Source organism: Brachionichthys hirsutus, chromosome 12 (assembly GCF_040956055.1).
Source record: "Brachionichthys hirsutus isolate HB-005 chromosome 12, CSIRO-AGI_Bhir_v1, whole genome shotgun sequence".
NCBI lineage: Eukaryota > Metazoa > Chordata > Actinopteri > Lophiiformes > Brachionichthyidae > Brachionichthys > Brachionichthys hirsutus.
Window position 1 is genome coordinate 9,071,065 of NC_090908.1, and position 19,229 is coordinate 9,090,293.

The 19,229-nt window shown below is 43.0% G+C and overlaps 1 protein-coding gene across 1 annotated transcript; it reads right to left on the reverse strand.

Annotated features, from left to right (window-relative positions):
* Positions 1 to 7,574: 7,574 nt before the first annotated feature.
* cfap65 (cilia and flagella associated protein 65) lies at positions 7,575 to 17,521 on the reverse strand. The gene is made up of 34 exons (XM_068746552.1): positions 17,471 to 17,521; positions 16,800 to 16,960; positions 16,596 to 16,698; positions 16,318 to 16,484; positions 15,618 to 15,826; positions 15,319 to 15,443; positions 15,022 to 15,247; positions 14,659 to 14,927; positions 14,375 to 14,569; positions 14,029 to 14,237; positions 13,778 to 13,934; positions 13,512 to 13,640; positions 13,067 to 13,312; positions 12,833 to 12,972; positions 12,661 to 12,745; positions 12,434 to 12,580; positions 12,146 to 12,311; positions 11,922 to 12,050; positions 11,604 to 11,817; positions 11,359 to 11,472; positions 11,084 to 11,174; positions 10,891 to 10,976; positions 10,631 to 10,697; positions 10,383 to 10,493; positions 10,060 to 10,251; positions 9,753 to 9,911; positions 9,428 to 9,562; positions 9,212 to 9,328; positions 8,977 to 9,136; positions 8,872 to 8,909; positions 8,523 to 8,743; positions 8,218 to 8,349; positions 7,745 to 8,119; positions 7,575 to 7,617 (listed from the first exon to the last, which is right to left on the reverse strand). The coding sequence occupies exons 1-34, from the start codon at positions 17,519 to 17,521 to the stop codon at positions 7,575 to 7,577; spliced, it is 5,169 nt and encodes a 1,722-aa protein (XP_068602653.1).
* Positions 17,522 to 19,229: the final 1,708 nt, after the last annotated feature.

Genomic DNA, 19,229 nt, shown 5'->3' on the forward strand with positions numbered 1-19,229 from the left:
ATCGTCCCTGGTTAGCAGGGACATTGTACAATATGCAGTTTTTTTTTTTACCCTTGGACTTTGTTTCAAACTCACGTCTTCGTTCGGTAACAGTTTGTATGAGAATAATTCTAAATCTGATCAGTGATCCTGTGCTGGTCTTCTAGTCTGAGGTCTGACTTGATAACTGGAGATCAGGTTTATTGGCGCATGTCGTCATACACACGACTGTATAATATAACTCATTCTCTCTCTACATTTAACCCATATTTACTGGGAGAAGTTGGCACCAGCGGTGGTTTAAGTATTTTGGGCTCCAACACCCAATCAAGCATAAACCTCTAACCAGGCTTGCCATCTGGTGGAAGGAAAACAGAGTCAGTTGTTTCAGACTTCGACACTGCATTATGGCCTGCTGACTTGCCATAGAACCTCTGCATAGAACCGATGATAAATAAACTTCTGTTGGTGTTTTGCCTGAATTGCATGCATAATGGTGACAATATAAATGCATTTTGTTTTTTCACCTGTTGGAAACCAACATGTCTGCAGGATCTGCTTTTTCCTTTTGCTTTGGTTAGCAGAGTTTCCCAGTTTGAGCTTCAGTTACGTTTCATTCCAAAGGCAACATCCTCATGTCGGGTGGAGGGCAGATGAAAGTATGATGATTGTTTCCCTGTGTTTGATGGGCAGATGTGGTTGTGACTTTTGGGTTCAGTTTGAGTGATGGAATTTGAGAGATATGAAATTGATTTCCAAATACTGAAGACCATTTCAGTACTAAATTACATACTTTGTACTGCAGAAATATTCAGAGGCAGTACAATGCGGATTTGAACTTGGATAAAGGCTTGTAGTTTTGACTGCTGGAAGTTTAGATGTGATATTTTTTAATTTTTTGACTTTGACTAAGAAATTGAGTTCATGTTCGCGTAATCCGATCGAGATAAAACACTTATTGGCATGAAATATGAATGTATGAAATCTACTATACAAAATGACCGTTAATGGTTTGCTGAAATCTAAAGAGGGATTTTATTGCATACATTTTTGGCCTTTGGGCTGCAGATTGTGAATTATTATTTGTATATTAATAATGCATGAAATTACTATGTTCCCATGGAATCAAATACTGATTTGATGTATGTGTTTGGATTACACAACGGTATGGCAAAGCATCAATCAATCATCTTCTACCTCCTTTTGGATAATGGGGTCAGCGTTCCTGCCCCACTGCTCCCATCGGGGTCGTTTCCACTCACAGCAGGCAGCTGTTTAAAAAAAATAAGAGACTCCGATAAATGTCTGCACATGACCTGCAAATCTCATCCCATGTTGTCGCCAATCACGCCTCTCAGCGTCTTACAGAACGCTCTGTGGCATCGGTTTTTCTTACTCGACACTACAGTGGTTTGAGCTGTTCTCTGTTCGTGTCACTTTGACACGGATGCTGTTTTAGAGTTAGTGTGAGTCCTGGTGCTTCTCATCCAGGTGTTAGAGGTCACCTTCCTTGTCTGGATGAGACAAAACAGGAGTATTTTAGGCCCGGAGAATGAGGCTGGATCTGCAAACAACTGACAGACAAGGGTTAAAATAACTAGCTGGCAGTCATGACACATGTAGAGATCTTCAGACACAGATAGATTTTCCAGTAATTTATATATTTTTTTACTTCCTTTTCAGTTTCTCTCTAATGCAGTGCTTCAAATTGACGCTCATAATAGCATTCATGAGGCGATGGTAATGTGATTCAACACATTTATATAGCCAATTGCATATTATATGTCATCAATCATCTGTTCAGCTTTGGTATCAGATGAACGGACTTGTTCTTTGATAATTGGTTCATGTCAGCTGAGGCTTGCTGTGAAATCAGCCTCTGGCTGTCTTGTGATTGGGCCTTTTGAATCCACACTATTGTCTAGTTTCTTCCAAAGTGATCTATGTGGCATCTGTTAGTCCTCCAGGTGTGTCCAGGCCTTCTGAGCCAACATTCAAAGAGCATTCTTTTCTATATATATAATTATGCTATTCAAAACGTGCCCTAAACGTGTTTCTAAACCCTAGAACCTTGGTTTATTTTCTGTATTCCAAGCTGACATAACTTCCTCTTACTTATTGTCCAGTCAAAACAAGGTAAATATGTAGCGCTCAGTGGCCGAGCGAGAACTTACTGTGATGGAAGAGCAACTTGATCCCCGTGGAGAGTTCTGTATTGATATGTGGGCTTGGACCAATCACCACAAAATTAGAACGTTCTGAAAATGTTATCTTTCAATGACCTATCAATAACGGGAGCGTGAGCGCGGCCGTTGTTCTGTCCTTTGTACTCTCTAGTCATCTATCGCCCAATCAGCCTCTCCTTCTGCCCTAATTTATTTATCCATTTCTCTGTCTACATCTCATGCTCCCCCACCCCCCCCTCACCCTCCACACTTTCTCTCTCATCTTGTCCGTCTCTGCTGGATGAGTGTGTTTTGTTAGGGAGGGCTGATTCTTCATACTTGGCTGAAGCTTTATGGACAATAAAGATCTGATTTCAAAGTCCGGCAGGGTGTTGGGCCTGGGGTCTTGGCTCACAGCTTTAGTTGCCTGCTGGGAGGAGACACTGCACAGCCCCTAACCAGATGGCCACCGGCCCACATACAGTAGATTCATATTCTATGTTATGTGTATTGCACAAATTCTTGTCCATGCGCACGCAGCTCCACTCTTCACCATCCCAGACTTGGAGGGAGGCGCTGAGATACTCGAATGGATGCGCCAGTGTTTTAACTTTCCACAATGTGTGTGTGCAATGTGAGAAAAGGCATCTCACTTAATTTATGAATGACGTAAAGGTAAATGAAAGACAAATAAATGCTCATATAGATTTCGTATCCAAAGGATTGCAGCTAAGTCTTAAATGTCAACTTTAAGAAAGCGCAAATGAGTGTCATAAAACATACCAAATTGCAAAAAAATAAAAAATAAATCTAAGAACAAATTTCTGGGACTGCCTTCACTTATCTGTAAAATATTTTGAAAATCAGGCGATTCCATACCAAAAAGGGGGGGAATAGGTGACGTGTCACTGCAGTTCCTAATAGTCTCTGAAGACTGATGTGTGGTGACCAGACTTAATAAAAGAGATCACATCGTTCCCTCCTCACCTACAAACCCTTAATGGTCAGGCGCCAACATACCTTAAACAGCTCATAGTGTCGTATTACTAGACGAGAACATAACGCGCAGGACGCAGGGTTATGTGTGAGCGCTCTACAGAGAGCGCCTTCGGTCATCAGGCCCCCCGTGTGGAACCATCTTCCCGTCGTCTGGGGGGGGGGGGGGGGCAGACATCAGCTATTCAAATTGCAATCACCCTATCAAGGAGATCCTGGTAATTCTACAGAGACAATATGTTTCAAAAAATTGCATTGAAACTCATTGAGTGCCTGCTCATTTGCTAAATCCTTTCCCAAAACATGATAATAATTTGTATTTCATGTGTTAAAACCAACATTGTAGACCTTTTACTACGCATACAATCTTTGCGCTGCTCAAAGATGCTTCAGGAGAACAAACATCGGCCAACACAGGAGCTGGAACCAGAGTTCTCTGGTTTTAAGGGCACTACCGCAGCCTCCTTTCACATGACAGCATGCGTGTTGACCCTCACCAGCGTTGTGATTTAATTTAAATCCCTTAAGTTGTTTACTTTCTGACTCCTGCATCTAAATCTCATAGCTCAGGGTGAAGATATGTAACTCGTCCTTGCAGCGTGTGTAATACATCTGCAAGGACTTAGTTCAATTCTGTAAAAGAGAACGCCCTGATGATACAGGAGCTTCGCTAAACGCTGCCAGCACTGCATTTTTCCGTCATTGTATTTACTTTCAACATTGCTTTTGTTTTATAAGATGTTTTGCAGAGCGACAGGGCTACATGATTTCGTAGGGAGGAGGGAAAGAAAAGAATGACAGAGGTTAAACACATATTTATTTGGACATGACAAATCTTGCACGCAGCTGTTGGAGGCACGGATTCATGATGGCAACCGCGACTTGGTGATCGGCTGACTTTTCCTCTTTGGAGCCTCCATTGTGTGGTTTTAGAGTTAAATGTTAGGCGAATTTTGGATGATTTTAAAATGTTTTTTGGGATCTCTTGTTATCTTGAAAATGTTTATTTAAACAATATTTTTCATTATAATAAAAAAAATACATACAATTGTTTCCAAAAAATTTGGGAAATTGGAATTTTCCCAAAATGGTGGAATCTCACCCTGGAACCTTTTAGGATGACCTTTCATACCCGATCAGGACACAATCACCTGATATCGATGAAACTGCTTACTGGTTGAGTGTTCCAGGTCCAAACCTGTTTGAAATTTGTTGATGGAAAAAAAGCATACATTTGCCAAAATCTATTATTCTTAATTAACATATTTTTTATTTGATCAAATTATCACCTTCCTTTTCATTTTACTGCCCCCACTCTTTTGGTTTTTACCTGAAACAACAGCCATTTTTCGTGACAAAACTATGTCCAGCAATCTCGTGTCACATAAGTCACAGCCTGACATATTGTATTGGAATATTTTTGTTATATTTGCATGTCATAATGAACAATCTCGCATGAGAATTCTTATCTGTAGAGGGGAAAAATACACTGAATAAACAATCGGCTGCAATAACTTGTGCTTTCCCTTGGGTCTGTCGCTGACCGAAGTGAATCAGCATTGGTCAGTGTTATGACGTGTTCCCTCCCTCCACCTAGGAAAAGCTAACAGGCCTAACCCCTGTCCCGCCACACCTATCATGCGCAGGCTACGCACACATTCCCCCTCTCACACTGCTTTCATCTGGGCGTGAAATGGATTCCCACTGTTTTGCCAGAATGCACCACCTATCTCTGGATGTGATTCTCTTTTACGCTCTTTTCCTTTCTCTGTTTCCCGTGCCACACATGTACCCTTTTTGTTTCCACAGAAAATTGCCTCGCCCACTGTGAAGTCCACAAAAAAACACACACACATTCCCCGGATGGATATGACAAAAAAATGAGTAGAAATCCCATTGGAGCTAATATTTTATGTGACAACTTGAATTAGATCTAAATTAGAAACACATGATGCTCGCAACCTTTTCTAAAACAAACCACAGTCATCGTTGGAATCCCCACGAGAAAGGCATGCTCAAATAATTCCTTCACAACTGGCACACACACACACACACACACAGTATAAAATATTGACACCACTCGCTGCCATATGATTTTACATGTCCAGAATCAGTAAGTTTGTTTTCGGAGAGGAAGGGATGGAGATTAAGTAAAAGTGTGGTCTTGTTTCAGCAAGTAATGAAAGTATAGCCCATCCAGACAACCGTCTCTCAGCGAGAACGGCTGCAATCTGTCTGGAAAAGCTACATCATTTGTCATGATACAGATGCATCCTGCTTTTTGTCTCAGCCCAATGTCTCCTATATGGACCCTATAATAAATGGGCACATAGCTAACAATCTGCAGGCACTTTGAATGGACCAGGTATGTCTGCACAGAGGTAACGATCAGGAGCTAAATGGTGGAAGGTCCTAAGGTCTAGCATCACTCAAAATGCTAGAGTCATTTGAATCATTCAGATGATCTTTGATGGAATGTTACTTACCATTGATCCTTTATTGATTAGACATTTTGAACTTTTTCGAATCCGAACTGAAGCGTTTGTTAATGTTTCCAAGCGGTGCTTCTGTTGGGGCTCGCATTGCAGATGCAACTAACTTGCTCTCTGATTGACATTATGTCTAATGTGAAGTGTTAAATCGCGTGATGTAATGGAGTACCATACTCTCCCATTTTCCCCTTTAAAGTTAAAGGATTATTGTTGATCCACGAGCAGCAATCATTTAGAGACTGGGACGGCGAGGAGATGCTCTCCAAATGAGTCGCATCCATTTGTGTGACGACATCATCACGGCTGAATGTGTGACTAATAGGAAGGTGATGTTATTCCCAAACACTTGTGTGCATTAGTTGGTAACATTTTAGAAGTTCTATATTTTTTTAATTACCGGTACTGTCATAATCTTTTTTTTTTTTTTGAAGTACGCATGTTTGGAAAGAGCGTGCACCTTGGTCACAACAGGCTGGAACATAATGAAAACAGTATTTGCTCACTTTCCCCTCACAACACACAGACACACTGTCGGAGGGCCTATTTTTTTTCGGTGTGATTCATCAGCATTACCGGCAGAACAGTAACTTTATTATAACAGATCATATCTCGTCTGCCAGGCTTTCCATTTGATGGCTCTTCTTACCCTTTCTTCTTCATCCAACTCGTGTCCGAGGGGCTTTGTGGGGTTGCAAGGAGATAGAAAGGGAACCGGCCAGATGGTTAACACTCGCAGACTCACACACAGATTGCCTCAGAGACACAGGGCGCAGACGACTTTGGGATCAGCCTTCATTCACTATGTCGTGTCTCACTAGCCACACACAGAGGCATAGATTTTGTTACAGGAGCGCATCCCTGCACAGAAGACTGCAACGAGACCAATATCAAGATCATCGTAATTCAATGCCTCCTTTTAATATCTGAGAGTATTTCATGTTTGACGAACAGCATTTAAGCCACATCTCTGTTCCAAATAGATTAAAGTACAACTTTTTGTGCGAGAAAACAGATGCGACGATTTGAAAGTTCTGCAACTTTATGCAGCTTCAAAATGATTTCAGATGTTGCGCATATCAGAGCAAAAAAAATAAAACTAAACTTCAATGAAGGCAAACTGAAGAAACAGTGAAAACAGTGAGCTCAGCTGTTGAGTGCGACGTGAACCCTGACGCAGGTTTGTTTGCATTTAGCGCCATCTAGTGGGCGTTGTGAAAGCCTATTGCCAGAATGCGCCTGACGACAAGAGAGCCTCTACATTTTAGTGAATATGAGTTATTTCAATACAAACGCTCATGTGTGAACCTTTATCCTTTGTTTTATTCTGCTGTTTGCACTAGACTGTCTTTGGGACAGGGAAAAGCTCATTAACTGAGCCCAATGTTCAAATGTGAAATGTTTTTCTTTTATGTAAATTAGAAATAATTGTACCTTCCTGTGTACTAATGGTTGTTTATTTAAAACAGGGAAGTTGGTATTAATGTACAGAAAATAAATACTTTGAATAGATCTGATGCTAAAGAGCCATGAAGAAATTCTGCACAATTTCTCATTTACTTATTGATTTAATCAAAAATAGAAGCAACACTGAAAAAGGAAACCATGCAAATATATTGTGTCCTTTGTTATCCTCGTAGATACATTCATTTAGAGTACTTTATAGTAATGCCCAGGCATCAAAACGAGGGGTGCTTTAGTTCTATCAGAGAAATGTACTACCATCTCAGAACAACAACTGCACAATAATGTTTGAACTGTTTATGGAGAAATATTTTAGAAATGATGCTGCAAATATCAGGAAGAAGAGACAAATAGAGGAGAGATAAAAGCATCACCTGATGGGATCCAGATGTGATGAGTTATATGTCAGAGCAAAGTGAACAGAAAACAGGAGATGAACATCTGACATCGGGTAAACGGATTTAGGTCCCATCATTCAACTTTAGGGGTCTTCCCTCTGCTCTGTGCCGGCTTTAGGTGTCCTCCTGTAATTCACAAAATGCACAAAATCTTAATTTCCTTGCAAACTTTCATTTCTGACAAACACCATACGGAGAGAACGAGTTGGTACTCTCTGGTGAAGGTGTGTGAACAACATGTGCGTGTGTTCACCTGGTAGGAACAGGCGGTAGGGTTATGGTGCTGGGGTGTGCAGTAAGGGCAAATTCTCCACTGATGGCTTCCATCATCAGGTCCTGGAGGGTCTCCAACAAAACGTCTTCACTCAGGTCGAGAGGAGCGTGCAAAGCACGCGGTGTTTCCCCCAAACATCCTGCAGTCCCATCACCGACCACTGTGTTGCACTGTTCCTTCTGCTGGGGCACTGCCCCTTTCAAAAGAACTGTGTGATCGGGTGGAGTGGGAAAAGACAGGGATGATGGAGTTGTGGAGCAGTGAGACGGTCCAGGTTCTTTACCCTCATAGGCGATGGCTTTGGATGGGGAGGCAACCAGAAACTGAGCGAATGCTGGATCATGAAATATGCTCCTGTTAGGGAGAGATGGCATTGATTTTTTTGAGAGTTAACACACACACACACACACACACACACACACACACTCCTAGTGCCTGGGTGTTTGTATTACCTGAGCAGCGAGGTGAGTACGTGTGTGGCGACGGCTCCCACGGAGACATGTGTCAGCGAAGGCAGCTCAGCAGGGAGAGATAGGCTTGAAAAGGTAGTTTCCTGTGTCTGGGGCTTGAACGGTTGGTTGCATCTTAGGGAGACAGAATAAAGAAAGTTTCTCCTTCCATATTTGAAATGGAAATCAGGCTCGAGATGCTTAACATAAGCCCCAGCTGCAGATATCTTAAATTTGCATACAAAGATCTATATTTATCAGAATTCAGTCTATCTTTATGCGATTGGGAACTCAGAATGCTTCTTCACCTATAATGCTTATTGATCTGGTTAGGGAAGTGCATGAGGTACTCCAGGAGCTGATGGGAGTTCGCTGTAATCCCCAGGTGGAGAAGCAGCGGTTGAGGAGGTTCAGGGCGTCTCCATACTTTCGAGGCTTCTCGTTGTGCCCGTCGCTCAGCTCTCGTTGCCTTGGTGCAAATAGCACCAACCGTTTCACAACTACGACTGGTTCCGATGGGAGGAAGAGTCTGAAGAAGAGAGACGCGAGTCAAAGTACAGTTAAAATGAATCTGTGCGTAATACAAACGCATCCAATTTAAACTGAATGTAGACACACGTTATAAAAGACAAGGCTTATTTACAGCTAAGGTACCACCTTGTACTTTCTGAGCGGAGGCCCTTTTCTCACTGGAGCTGCTGCAAGTTCCTGAAATAAGACAAAGGGTGACTTAAACTAGAGACGACGTCGTCATTGTCCCACAATATGGCTCAGAATTCACAAGGACCTTATCGAACAGAATGCGTTGGCTTCCCGCAAGATTTCTGTCTGTGAAAGGGAATTCATTTTTCTGCCTCCTCTTCTCCTCCTCCCAACGATGCAAATCATTGTGATATTGGGTCAGAGCGGCTTCTTGAATAACCTGGAGAGAAGCGAAGAGGGCTCCAACTCGAGTATTTAAGGCAGCTTTAAATACACACAGATATTACCGCGTTACCTCACAGATGACGTCCAGCCGATATAAAGTGGGGTAGTCAGCAGAAGTGAAGGCAAGGAGGCAAAGAGCACTCTCCCCTGGACAAAGACGTCCTCGCTGTGGACAAATCTGTATCTCCTTAACAAAGAGTCTTCAGGTCAGTCATTATGAAATAAGCAGAGAAAAAGGAATGAATTCCACACACGTATGTAACATGATCCACACGCTACATGCCACCTGGTGGATGCTCTGGTCCCATGCATAGCGGTAAGTGTCTGTGTGGGATGTATTGGTCAGGAAGAGGATTCTTGAAGATCGTGCGCACACAGGGATGTCGCCAAGTGACAAGCTATCGTCAGACAGGAACACCGCCTGGACAAGTGTATACACAAACACATGCTGCGTTGAATGCATATCAAGTCCATTTTTTCACGGAGATCATCCATATACATAAAGGCTAAATAAACAAACACAGGGACGACTTCTGAGAAGAAGCCTGAAGGTACTCGAGAAAATAAAGTTGAATTAAAATATGTTTTGGAAAGCCAAATACTGCTCTCACCTGTCCTGGAAAAGGTAGCTTGTGGATACAGGATTCTGACACCTCAGTGTCGCAGCAGTTAAATGAGGTTTTGCAGCTCATTGCTGAGGGATTTAATCCACATCCCTCAAACCTCACCAAAGTGGAGTCCCCACCTTGGACGTGGATAGGAATATCCATCTGGTGGTGGAAATAAGACTCAAAGTCACATTTAGTTTGGATGTTTAGCGTTCCAGCCAGAACTCTGATATAATATCAGCTGCCCAGACCAGTTGTGTGAAGAGTTTCACGAAGCAGAAAAGGAGACCGAGTTCAGCTTGATTCTTACGTGGTACGTTTTAGTCTCCAACGGTGTGAAGATCCAATCCAGGATGCCGGTCGTCCCTGGTAGGATCTCTCCCTCTGGATTGAGGCAGGACAGAACTGGAACGTCAGAGTTGTCCGCCTGTATCTGTGACAACGCAGGCAAGTCCACCTTATAATGGACCGGCACAGAACCACCATTGTGTAGTTCATACGCCTGCAGGACAAATAAAAGATATGCAATACCACTGGAAGTATTTTTTACACAGGATAACATCTATGGAAGCTGTGAATAAGAGTAGACGGATATTTCAGAAGAACAGAGTGTCTGAGAAATTAAAGACTCACCTGCCTCGGAGGAGCAAAGTCTCCAATATCTACAGGAGTGAAGACATGTCTCTTTGAAGCAAAGTGGAGATACGCTCTGTCCCTGTCCACCGTGACCCCCTGAAGGTTCAGCTTCACATACAAACACATGAAGTTACAGAATACTTGCTTAATACTAAAGCAAATTATTTGTTACAATTCAAATTCAAATTTAGCCAGCAGTGAAAGTGAAGCCAAGTTTTCTTTTGACGTGTAAATTTCCTTCTTACCAAAATCTCTCTGCCATGGGAAAGTTTGAACACGACAGGAAGCTGATCAGTCCCAACAAAATCATGGCTGTGGAGGACACAGTCGTTATTATTTTGGATTTTACATTATCTGTCCACACATTCTAACTTCATTCTCAGAATTATTTAATAAATACATAAGTTTGAAGACTATAGATTTAGGAATCCTTGCAATTCTCTGATTTTGTCTCGGTGCTGCAGCGTTTAGTATTTTTTTTTTTTTTTTGGCAGTAATCTCAGACCTGTAAGTGAAGTGTACTGCCCTCTGCTGGTCAGGCAGTAAAGTTCCGGAACGTGGAGAAATGCTGAACAGATGATTTTCCTGCACCTGACAGGGAGATCAGAATATTTGGAGGGGGGTTGCATCTTCTTTCACGAGATCAAAATAGAAATATTTTGAAGTAATGTTATTTACACAGTAAAAAAAAGTCTGACCTTCATCTGGGACATTGTAGCACTGCTCAACTGTCCCGTCTCTGCCCAGTATTCCAATTCCATCTTTTGCTCCTCTGGAAACAAGAATGCCCTAATAGAATAGAAATACAAGCTCTACTTCACAGTCCAGGAGAGTAAAATCAGTCTTTGCGGTTTTATTGTGTGGCAATAATTAGCATTCCTTAATTTCTGCAAAACCTCAGAGGAGTTCCAAATGCAGTTATTATTATTGATTTGGATTCACTGCATTCAATTACATGTTGCTTTTTATTTACCAGTCTACAGGGATAGAGCCAGGGTTGTGGAACATCAACACAAATGTTGAGTGGTCAGAATTCAGTGGAGCGGCACTGAAGTTAAAATCCAGCGTGCTCGGACCAGGGCGCAGGCTAGAAGAAGAAAGATAAAATGTAAGCAATGGTAAAAAAAAAAAAAACAATTTGCATAATGATCCTAAAGTCGAACCGAATCTGGATGAAAACTATGCGAGCGATAGTTGGGTAAAGTTATGTTTTCCAACCTGTGCCTGGAGGGGTTTTTATGAAAGAGCTCCGTAGAGGAGGGGCTGGAGAGCAGGTGTGTGTTGAGACTGTCCAATGCAAAGAGTTTAAATAGATGCATCTTGCTAAGGTTGCCGACGCTGCCAAACCCCCTGGCATCGATGACCTTTAGGGTGGGAAACACACCTTTGGCACGCACTTCACACACAGCTTGAGGAAGGGATGAAAAACACCCTGAACAAAGAGACATACATATACTGTGTACACATAAAGGAAGGCAGCAGTAATTATCATTACATTAGAAATTATATATTAAGGTTTGTAGAGTTTTCTTCTACCACTGGCGTTCAGCATCTGGTAGCTGATAGTCCACAGGTACTGAGCTCGCTTGCGCGGTTTGAGAGTAGATCGAACCAACATTGTGGCGTTTGAGGCGACGGTACCGCTCTCACATGTCAGCTGGAGGTCTGACAGAACCAAACAGAACACATTTTATCTACGGCACTGATTCGCGCTCTGCACAGGTTTAAAATGACCAGTAAGAAGTCAAACAACAGAATACCATTTGGTTCAGTCTCTTGAAAGGGAATCGATTCCTCATCCAGAAGTGTCTGTCGCACAGAGAGGGAAAAGGAGACGGGACAGGGGCTGTTGTTCACCAGAGGAACTTCAATAGCCCGACAGCTTCCAACAAGAATCTCTCCAATCTCAATCGCTGCTCTCTCTGCCTGAAGAGGGATCCAAATAAGCAAACACTGCTTCGCTAATGCAATAGCATTTTTACATTTTCACCCAATTTGACACGGTTCAACTCCTCAAACAGAGCACACAAACACAATAACGGTCCCACCTCTATGAAGCCTTTGGCGCCTGTTCCCACCACTGTTAGGGTCATCTGTGACTCACTGCATCCAGGTGTCTGGATTGGCCAGAAGCTGAGAGTAGGCGTGAGTGTGTAGGTGTTTTCTGACAGTGGATTGAAGGACCATATCTGGGCCTGCAATATTGAGTCAATAAAAATATTTTCAATCAGTCGTGCTATTTCTGTCAGCGTGAATCTTTCAGTCTCTCTCTCACTAAGCTCTCATTTGGATGCAGTTCACCAGCCTCTGGTTCAACACAGATAATCCTCAGGTCTGGCTCTGGAACGCTCCAAACGAACCTAACATAGAGGAATATAAAAAAAAAAAGCCACCTCAGATCAGATAGTATTGACAATTTTGGCATAAATTAAAATCGCATCTCCAACCTTAGAGGAAAGTTACTGAGATTCCGAATGTGGTGGGAGCGCTGCATTCGTGAGCCCACCGCTGTTGGGTGGAAATATAAGCTTCCACCTCCTTCCAGAGACACACGCGGTCGTTCAACTACACTGATAACTGTCAGCTCCTCAAGGACAAAGGGACAGGAAATACCCATAAGAGCCATGTGGTGAACATTAAGACATTTTCTCTCCTGTATTCGCATGTAGGCTACATTTCACCTTCGTGTGTTCTGCTGCATTGAGCTGAAGGCGTATGCTGAACCCCTGTTTGGGGCTGTCTTCTGTGGGAGTTGCTCTGAGAGTCAGGATTTGATGATTCCCAGGCTGGATCAAACCACAGCTGGGCACTAAAGATACGGACTCTGCGGGGGCTGAACTGTGGTTCAGAACAAAAGTGAGCGGTAGTTCTCCACAATTCTGGAGGAGTACAGTGCGATAGGACAGAACACCGAGGGATGGGAACACCTGGGAAAAACAAAAGATTGCAGTCAGTATTCTTCCGATCTTTAAAACTTCCTGAAGAAAGAGTGTCTTCAACTTCGTAATCTTAAATATAATCTTAGTTTTGCTATTTATTTTGGAGAATGTCAACACAATAGATAAGACAGACGAGAAGAGCCAAATGAAATGGACAGACAGCTATACTGTAATATTTGTGTCTCACCACAAGAGGGGGCTTCAGGGAGCAGAATGGAATGAAATGCTCTTTGCCAGGCTGGAAAGAGTGGCCTATGACTCTGACGGTCAAACACCAGGGCGGCGACAGCAGTCGATGCTCTATGTCATTATTGTCCTGTAAGACGAGGAAACTGTTTGGCATCTCAACAGGGACCAGAGTCACATAAGAAAATGTATGTTTTTATATGATTATTCAAGAAAAGAGAAAAACGCACCGCTGCTTGATGGAAACTGTAGAATGTAAAACATTACCTGATGGTATGCGAAGCACTCAAGCTGCGCTGTGTGCAGGGTATTGAGCTGCTTGGGGTCATAGGTCACTCGGAACGAGGTGACCTTAAGTGGAGCCAAGTCACATGTTAAGGGAGACACGGAGAATGCAGAGTCTGGGGCGGCAGTCCACACCAGCCTGGGCGACAACCACAAGCACAGGTCTCATATCGAAAAATATGGTGTCGTGTTACATTGAGAGGCCCAAATCAATCAATGCCATGCAGGGGTACCTGAGTTTCCTGCTGGCATGGTTGGTGATAGAGACACACTGAGAGGATTTGATGGATGCAGAAGACGAGGAGGACCTTTTGTGGTTAAACTGCAGCTCGCTGGGAACCACAGATACATGTGGAGACGGGAGAGAACACCCCAAGCAGGATTGGTAATATTCTTCCATTGGAGTTCTTGACACACGAGCGCTGTCTGGTCTCTGGTGGGACTGAAAGCGACCGAGATTTTTAAGACACAATACCAAACATACTGCGCTCTCTCGTGACATCTGCCGTTTGAAAGTTTTCACATAAAATATTCAAAGAGAGAGATTGAAACATCTTTCATCACCGTTTCACACTTCACCTCTCCTGGGGAGCAGAGCGTTCCCCGTCGTTCCGAGCGTACTTCCGGATCTTGCTGCATGGCGCCGAGGGTGTCCGGCTGGTCCTGTCCCCTGGACCAGTTGAGTGTATAAAGAACCAAGTGTTCAGGTTTCAGTACGACAGGCTGCTGGAGCTCTGAGTGACAGGTACCAATCAGGTCAAGGACTACGGGGTCCTTCGGGGAAGAGGAGGAGGAGGAGGCATAAAGATTGAGCAGTCTTTAAGATGTTTGTGAATGTGTTGTGTCTAAGTGTTGTCTCCTACCCTGTGCAGGATGAGACATGCCACTCTCCTGTGATGTGCAATGGGCCGTGTGGGCCTGTAGACAGCTCTCAGCGTGGTTTGGCTATGAGGGCGCACGGTGCCACCTGCTGGTTGAATACCGAACACACTGTGGCCACGACAGTCCAGATCCCATTGGTAGATGGCCTCCACAGGGGACGAATTAATCAGCTCCACCGTCTGCGCGGCGGCTCCGCCTTCCTCAACGCAATCAAAGTCCACCACGGAGGACGACAAGGACAGTTTGGGACCTAGATGCAAAGATGAAAACATTTTACAGACATGCATTTAAGCTTCCTTTCAGTACAGAACTGCATATAGACTGAGCATGCGTGTGGCTCCTACCTACACACGTTCCAGTGAGCTTGAGCTGAATTTCACTGAGTGCTCCTCTACATTTGAGACACAAGTACTCGACAGAGACAGTGTCCACCACAGCCGGAGCGTAGGTGACTTTAGCCTGCAGTGAACCGCCAGGTACCATCTTACCCCTGGTCACATCACAACTGAACTCTGACCTCAATGACGATCCCGCATTGGGCAGCAGTGAAAGAGAGAAAGTTGCAGCGACCTGCAAGAGAGTGCCAAAAGCGGATTAGAATAAAGGCCATTGAGCGGGTAGTTTCTTTGTGGAATACTCACAGGAGAAGGATTGAATATGTCAATGTGTTTGTGCGAACTTTGACCGACTGCCACGGAGCCAAAGTCCAGAACTGGAGCGTTCTCCTCGGTACCCGGGTTTCTCAGCTGAAGATGTGGGTACTTGGCTGAAAAACGAAAACAGTGGTGTGACAAGAAGCAAGCTAGGAACTATCGGTTCCTTCAAACCCATCATCTTGAAGGTCCTTTCTGTCCTTATAAAATAGCCTTTGAGGTCCATATAATTGACCACAGCACACGCAGAATGTACGAATCGGTCGGTTTCATGATGGTCAGAGTACCTAGTCCCTGCAGCAGCACAGCGCAGCAGCTTCCTGCCTCGTCCTCGTCTCCTCCAAACCTACAGGAGGCCTGCTTCCGGTACACCAGCGCCTCTCGCGGTCGGAACACCACCGAGATCTGACACTCCTGGCCGGGCTTCAACAGCCCGTGCTCAGGGCTCAGCTGGAAGGGTGCCGTGCGCTGCCACTGGAAGCGTGTCTGGATTTTACTGTGGGAGGAAGAGGATTCAGGAAAATGGGGTCATCGCACGAAAGAAAATGGAGACGTAGAAGGGGAGGACTGGTGTTGAAAAAGCTAACAACGAAGAGCTTGATGTTGTCTCCTTGTGGCAAAACACAGACAGGAAAACAAACATTTAATAGAATGTTCTCTACATCCTTTCCTGACAGCTGATTCAAGCCTCTCGCTTTTATGCATCAGTCGAAAAAACAAACGAATCTGATCGTGGAGCGCAGAGTAAGAGCGATTAGTCAAAAGCAGATTCATCAGGAAACACCTGACCTCATGAGAAACTGATAACTGTTGAGCTGAAGTAATATGTACCTTAATAAAGAACGCTGGACAAGTGAACATCAGACTCAAAATACACGTTAGGGATAATTAGGCAACCAATGAAACTAATGTAAAAGATCTAAATATGAGCAAATGCACTTCCTGAGTTATAATTTTCCAATCTTTAAGTCTATTTCCAGCATGTACCTGACATTTCTGAGCAGGAAACAAGCTCGTGAGGAGTGTTGAACAGCACAGGGCGGAAGCAACACCGAGTCGGGAGCCTCCAGCGCGTGACGGGGCAAAGTGGCACGGAGGCGTACTGAGAAGCTTCCATTTTCACCTTGAAACTCAATGCTGTCGTCATACTCACACTGTCCCAGACAGACAGACAGACAGACAGACAGACATGTAGAGAACATGAAATAGTAGGAGTAGATCACGCGACGTATCTTTAGAACACTGTCAATATTTGATTTTGTTACCCTCTGGAGTGGTCTGAAGATAACCGGGATTGAGAAAGTCGTCCCCGGGCTGAGAGCAACCGTCTGCGGAGTCGAGACGATGAAAAACTTAGACTCTGGAGGTCTGTGAGGGATGAAAGATAAAAATATGAGCTTGTTTTAGATTAAATAATAAACTGCGCGAGCTGTCTGAATATCTCATTTGTCCGTGCATGTTTGTAAAACCTGACGTGAAGCTTCTGGAGCTTGGTATGGACATTCTTTAATGTTAAAGTCTTGGTGAAGTCTCTGCGCAGGTCCCAGTCGTCCCACAGCAGCTCGGGCTTCACTTCCAATCCCAGGAAGCAGCTTCTCTGGCTTGTTGCTTGTCGCTGGTGCTTTCCCCTCTGGTGAGTGGCGCATTCCAGGAGAGGCGCGTTTTGGAAAAAAGACAGAGATAAACGGCTCTAATGTTACGTTGCATCAATTGAGTTATTGAATATTGGTTTTATATTTAATTGTGGATGATTTATGTACGAAGGACTTTCAATGGAAACAAGACCGCAAGGGCTTTTTTGAAATGCTCCTCTTAGACAGGATGTTTGACTGTACTTGTACTGTAATACATGCTACTGTGTGACTGTACTTGTACTCTAACATTCTATCTAATAAATATATTCATTCATTCATTCACAGATGATGCTTTAAAGACATTGTGAAATGCAGAAAATACTGAAAACCTATTTCCTGTATAAACAGCTATAGCTATTTATAGCACTTTATAATTCTGGCTGGGACAGGCCAGCAAGAAAGGATGGAATTAGTCGTGAATCAACACGTTTTGTTAATAAATACTCAAATCTGGTCTTTGTTCCCGCGCTGTTTACACCAGTAGACACCAGATGTAAAGGCCTTACCCTCGAGTTGGAGGGCTGCCATGATGTTCCTACCCCCAGCTCAGCTAGCATGGCTGGATAAAGAGAAACGAGTATTATTGATCATGTATATCAGGGCCAATTAAGACCTCACGTGTGAGACCAACTAGACAGAATATCGCCACGCCTACAATCGACTTCTTCAAAAGCTCACCGCTTCTTTACCTTCTTTGAAACGTCTAGTGATAAAAGTTGCCGCTTTGTTTTTGTTGGGGTTTTTTGGTTTTTTTTTTGTCTATTTCAGTCGTGAAAGCGCCGCCAGCAGCTGCAAACGGGACGTGTTTGAGTCCGCTAGTCGATGTGGGCGTGGCGTTACCGTGGAAACCACAACTCGGTGAGGTCAGTACGGCAGCCGAGGAGGGACTTAAAGGTGAGTTTACGTTCGACACCCATTAATCGCGTTTACATGCAGCAGTAGTTTTTTTTTTTACCATCTGTTAATAATAAGCACATCCCACATTTGTTTTCAAAGAAATACACATAAAATATTATTATTTTAAACTGCAGGCTAAAAATGATTTAACTTATTAATTAAAGGAATATGCAGTATTTTGTGGAGCATCCTTTTGATTTCAATTTTGCCCGTGGATAAATACATCAGGTAAAGGAAAAGTGTTTCATGAGTAGATGAGATTGCCCAAACAATCAGAATATGCTAACCCATGCACGACTCGACTGTCATAACAATAATATTCACTTTATTGCTCTTATTGTCATTCTCTGTCTCAGATCAAATTACTAGACTCAACACAAGTCCATTCAACTTTATTTTTTACACTATTTCTCTGCACAAAATAACACTAGTTTGCTTTTAAATGTAAATATATTAAATATTATAATGTTAAATTATATTGACAACAAAGCGTGCATGACATAAAAACAGTTGACAAAATACAATAAACAATAGCATTATGACATTTTAAATATCATACAGTACTGTACATGCAGCCATTATTCCTGTGTGCATGTGTGTGTGGTATTAACTAAAATAGAGAAGCGCTTAGAGAGCGCACATCTCCGCTGAGCAGCTCATTCCTGATTTACACATCCACATGGTGATCTGGATCATCATCAAAAGGTCCTAAATTGTTCTTGGTATCTTTATAAACCAACCATGAAAAGGATCCAGATCCGTCCAGAACTTTTTGACTTATATTGCTAATAGATGGACAGACAGACAGACAGACAGATGCCTTTTACATAACCTTACATAACCTAATAAAGCATACATTCTTCAACAAGATAGCACAAAAACAAAGACTTAAATATTGTACAACAAAGTTCATCATCATAGTCACAAACCTAGAAAAGGACACCACACCTAATGCTCTTAAAGTTTAACTTAGATAAAATTAACCCATTCTTTTCTAAAGTCCTCTTGAAAATATATAATGGAATGTTTGCCCAGCATTTATAACCGATCACCGATTGTAATATGTAACACTGTAACTCTGTGTTAATAGCTTCCAAGGAACATGCACTTTCAATTTGTACTCTAGCGTCTCAGTCAAGCATGACAGCACCCATAAATAAGAAATATTTTCTGAACATGAGGTCATTACTCAGATGGATTATTGACCACTGAACCAATAAATGTTCAATATTCATAATCAGATCCAAAAGTTAAAAGTCATTTCAGTAATTTGGGAGCTCCAGAAACAGATATATATAGGTTTGATGTGAAAAATTAATAATCCTTTTCATGTTGCCATGTTTTTGTGCACCAGATTAGTCCTCTGAA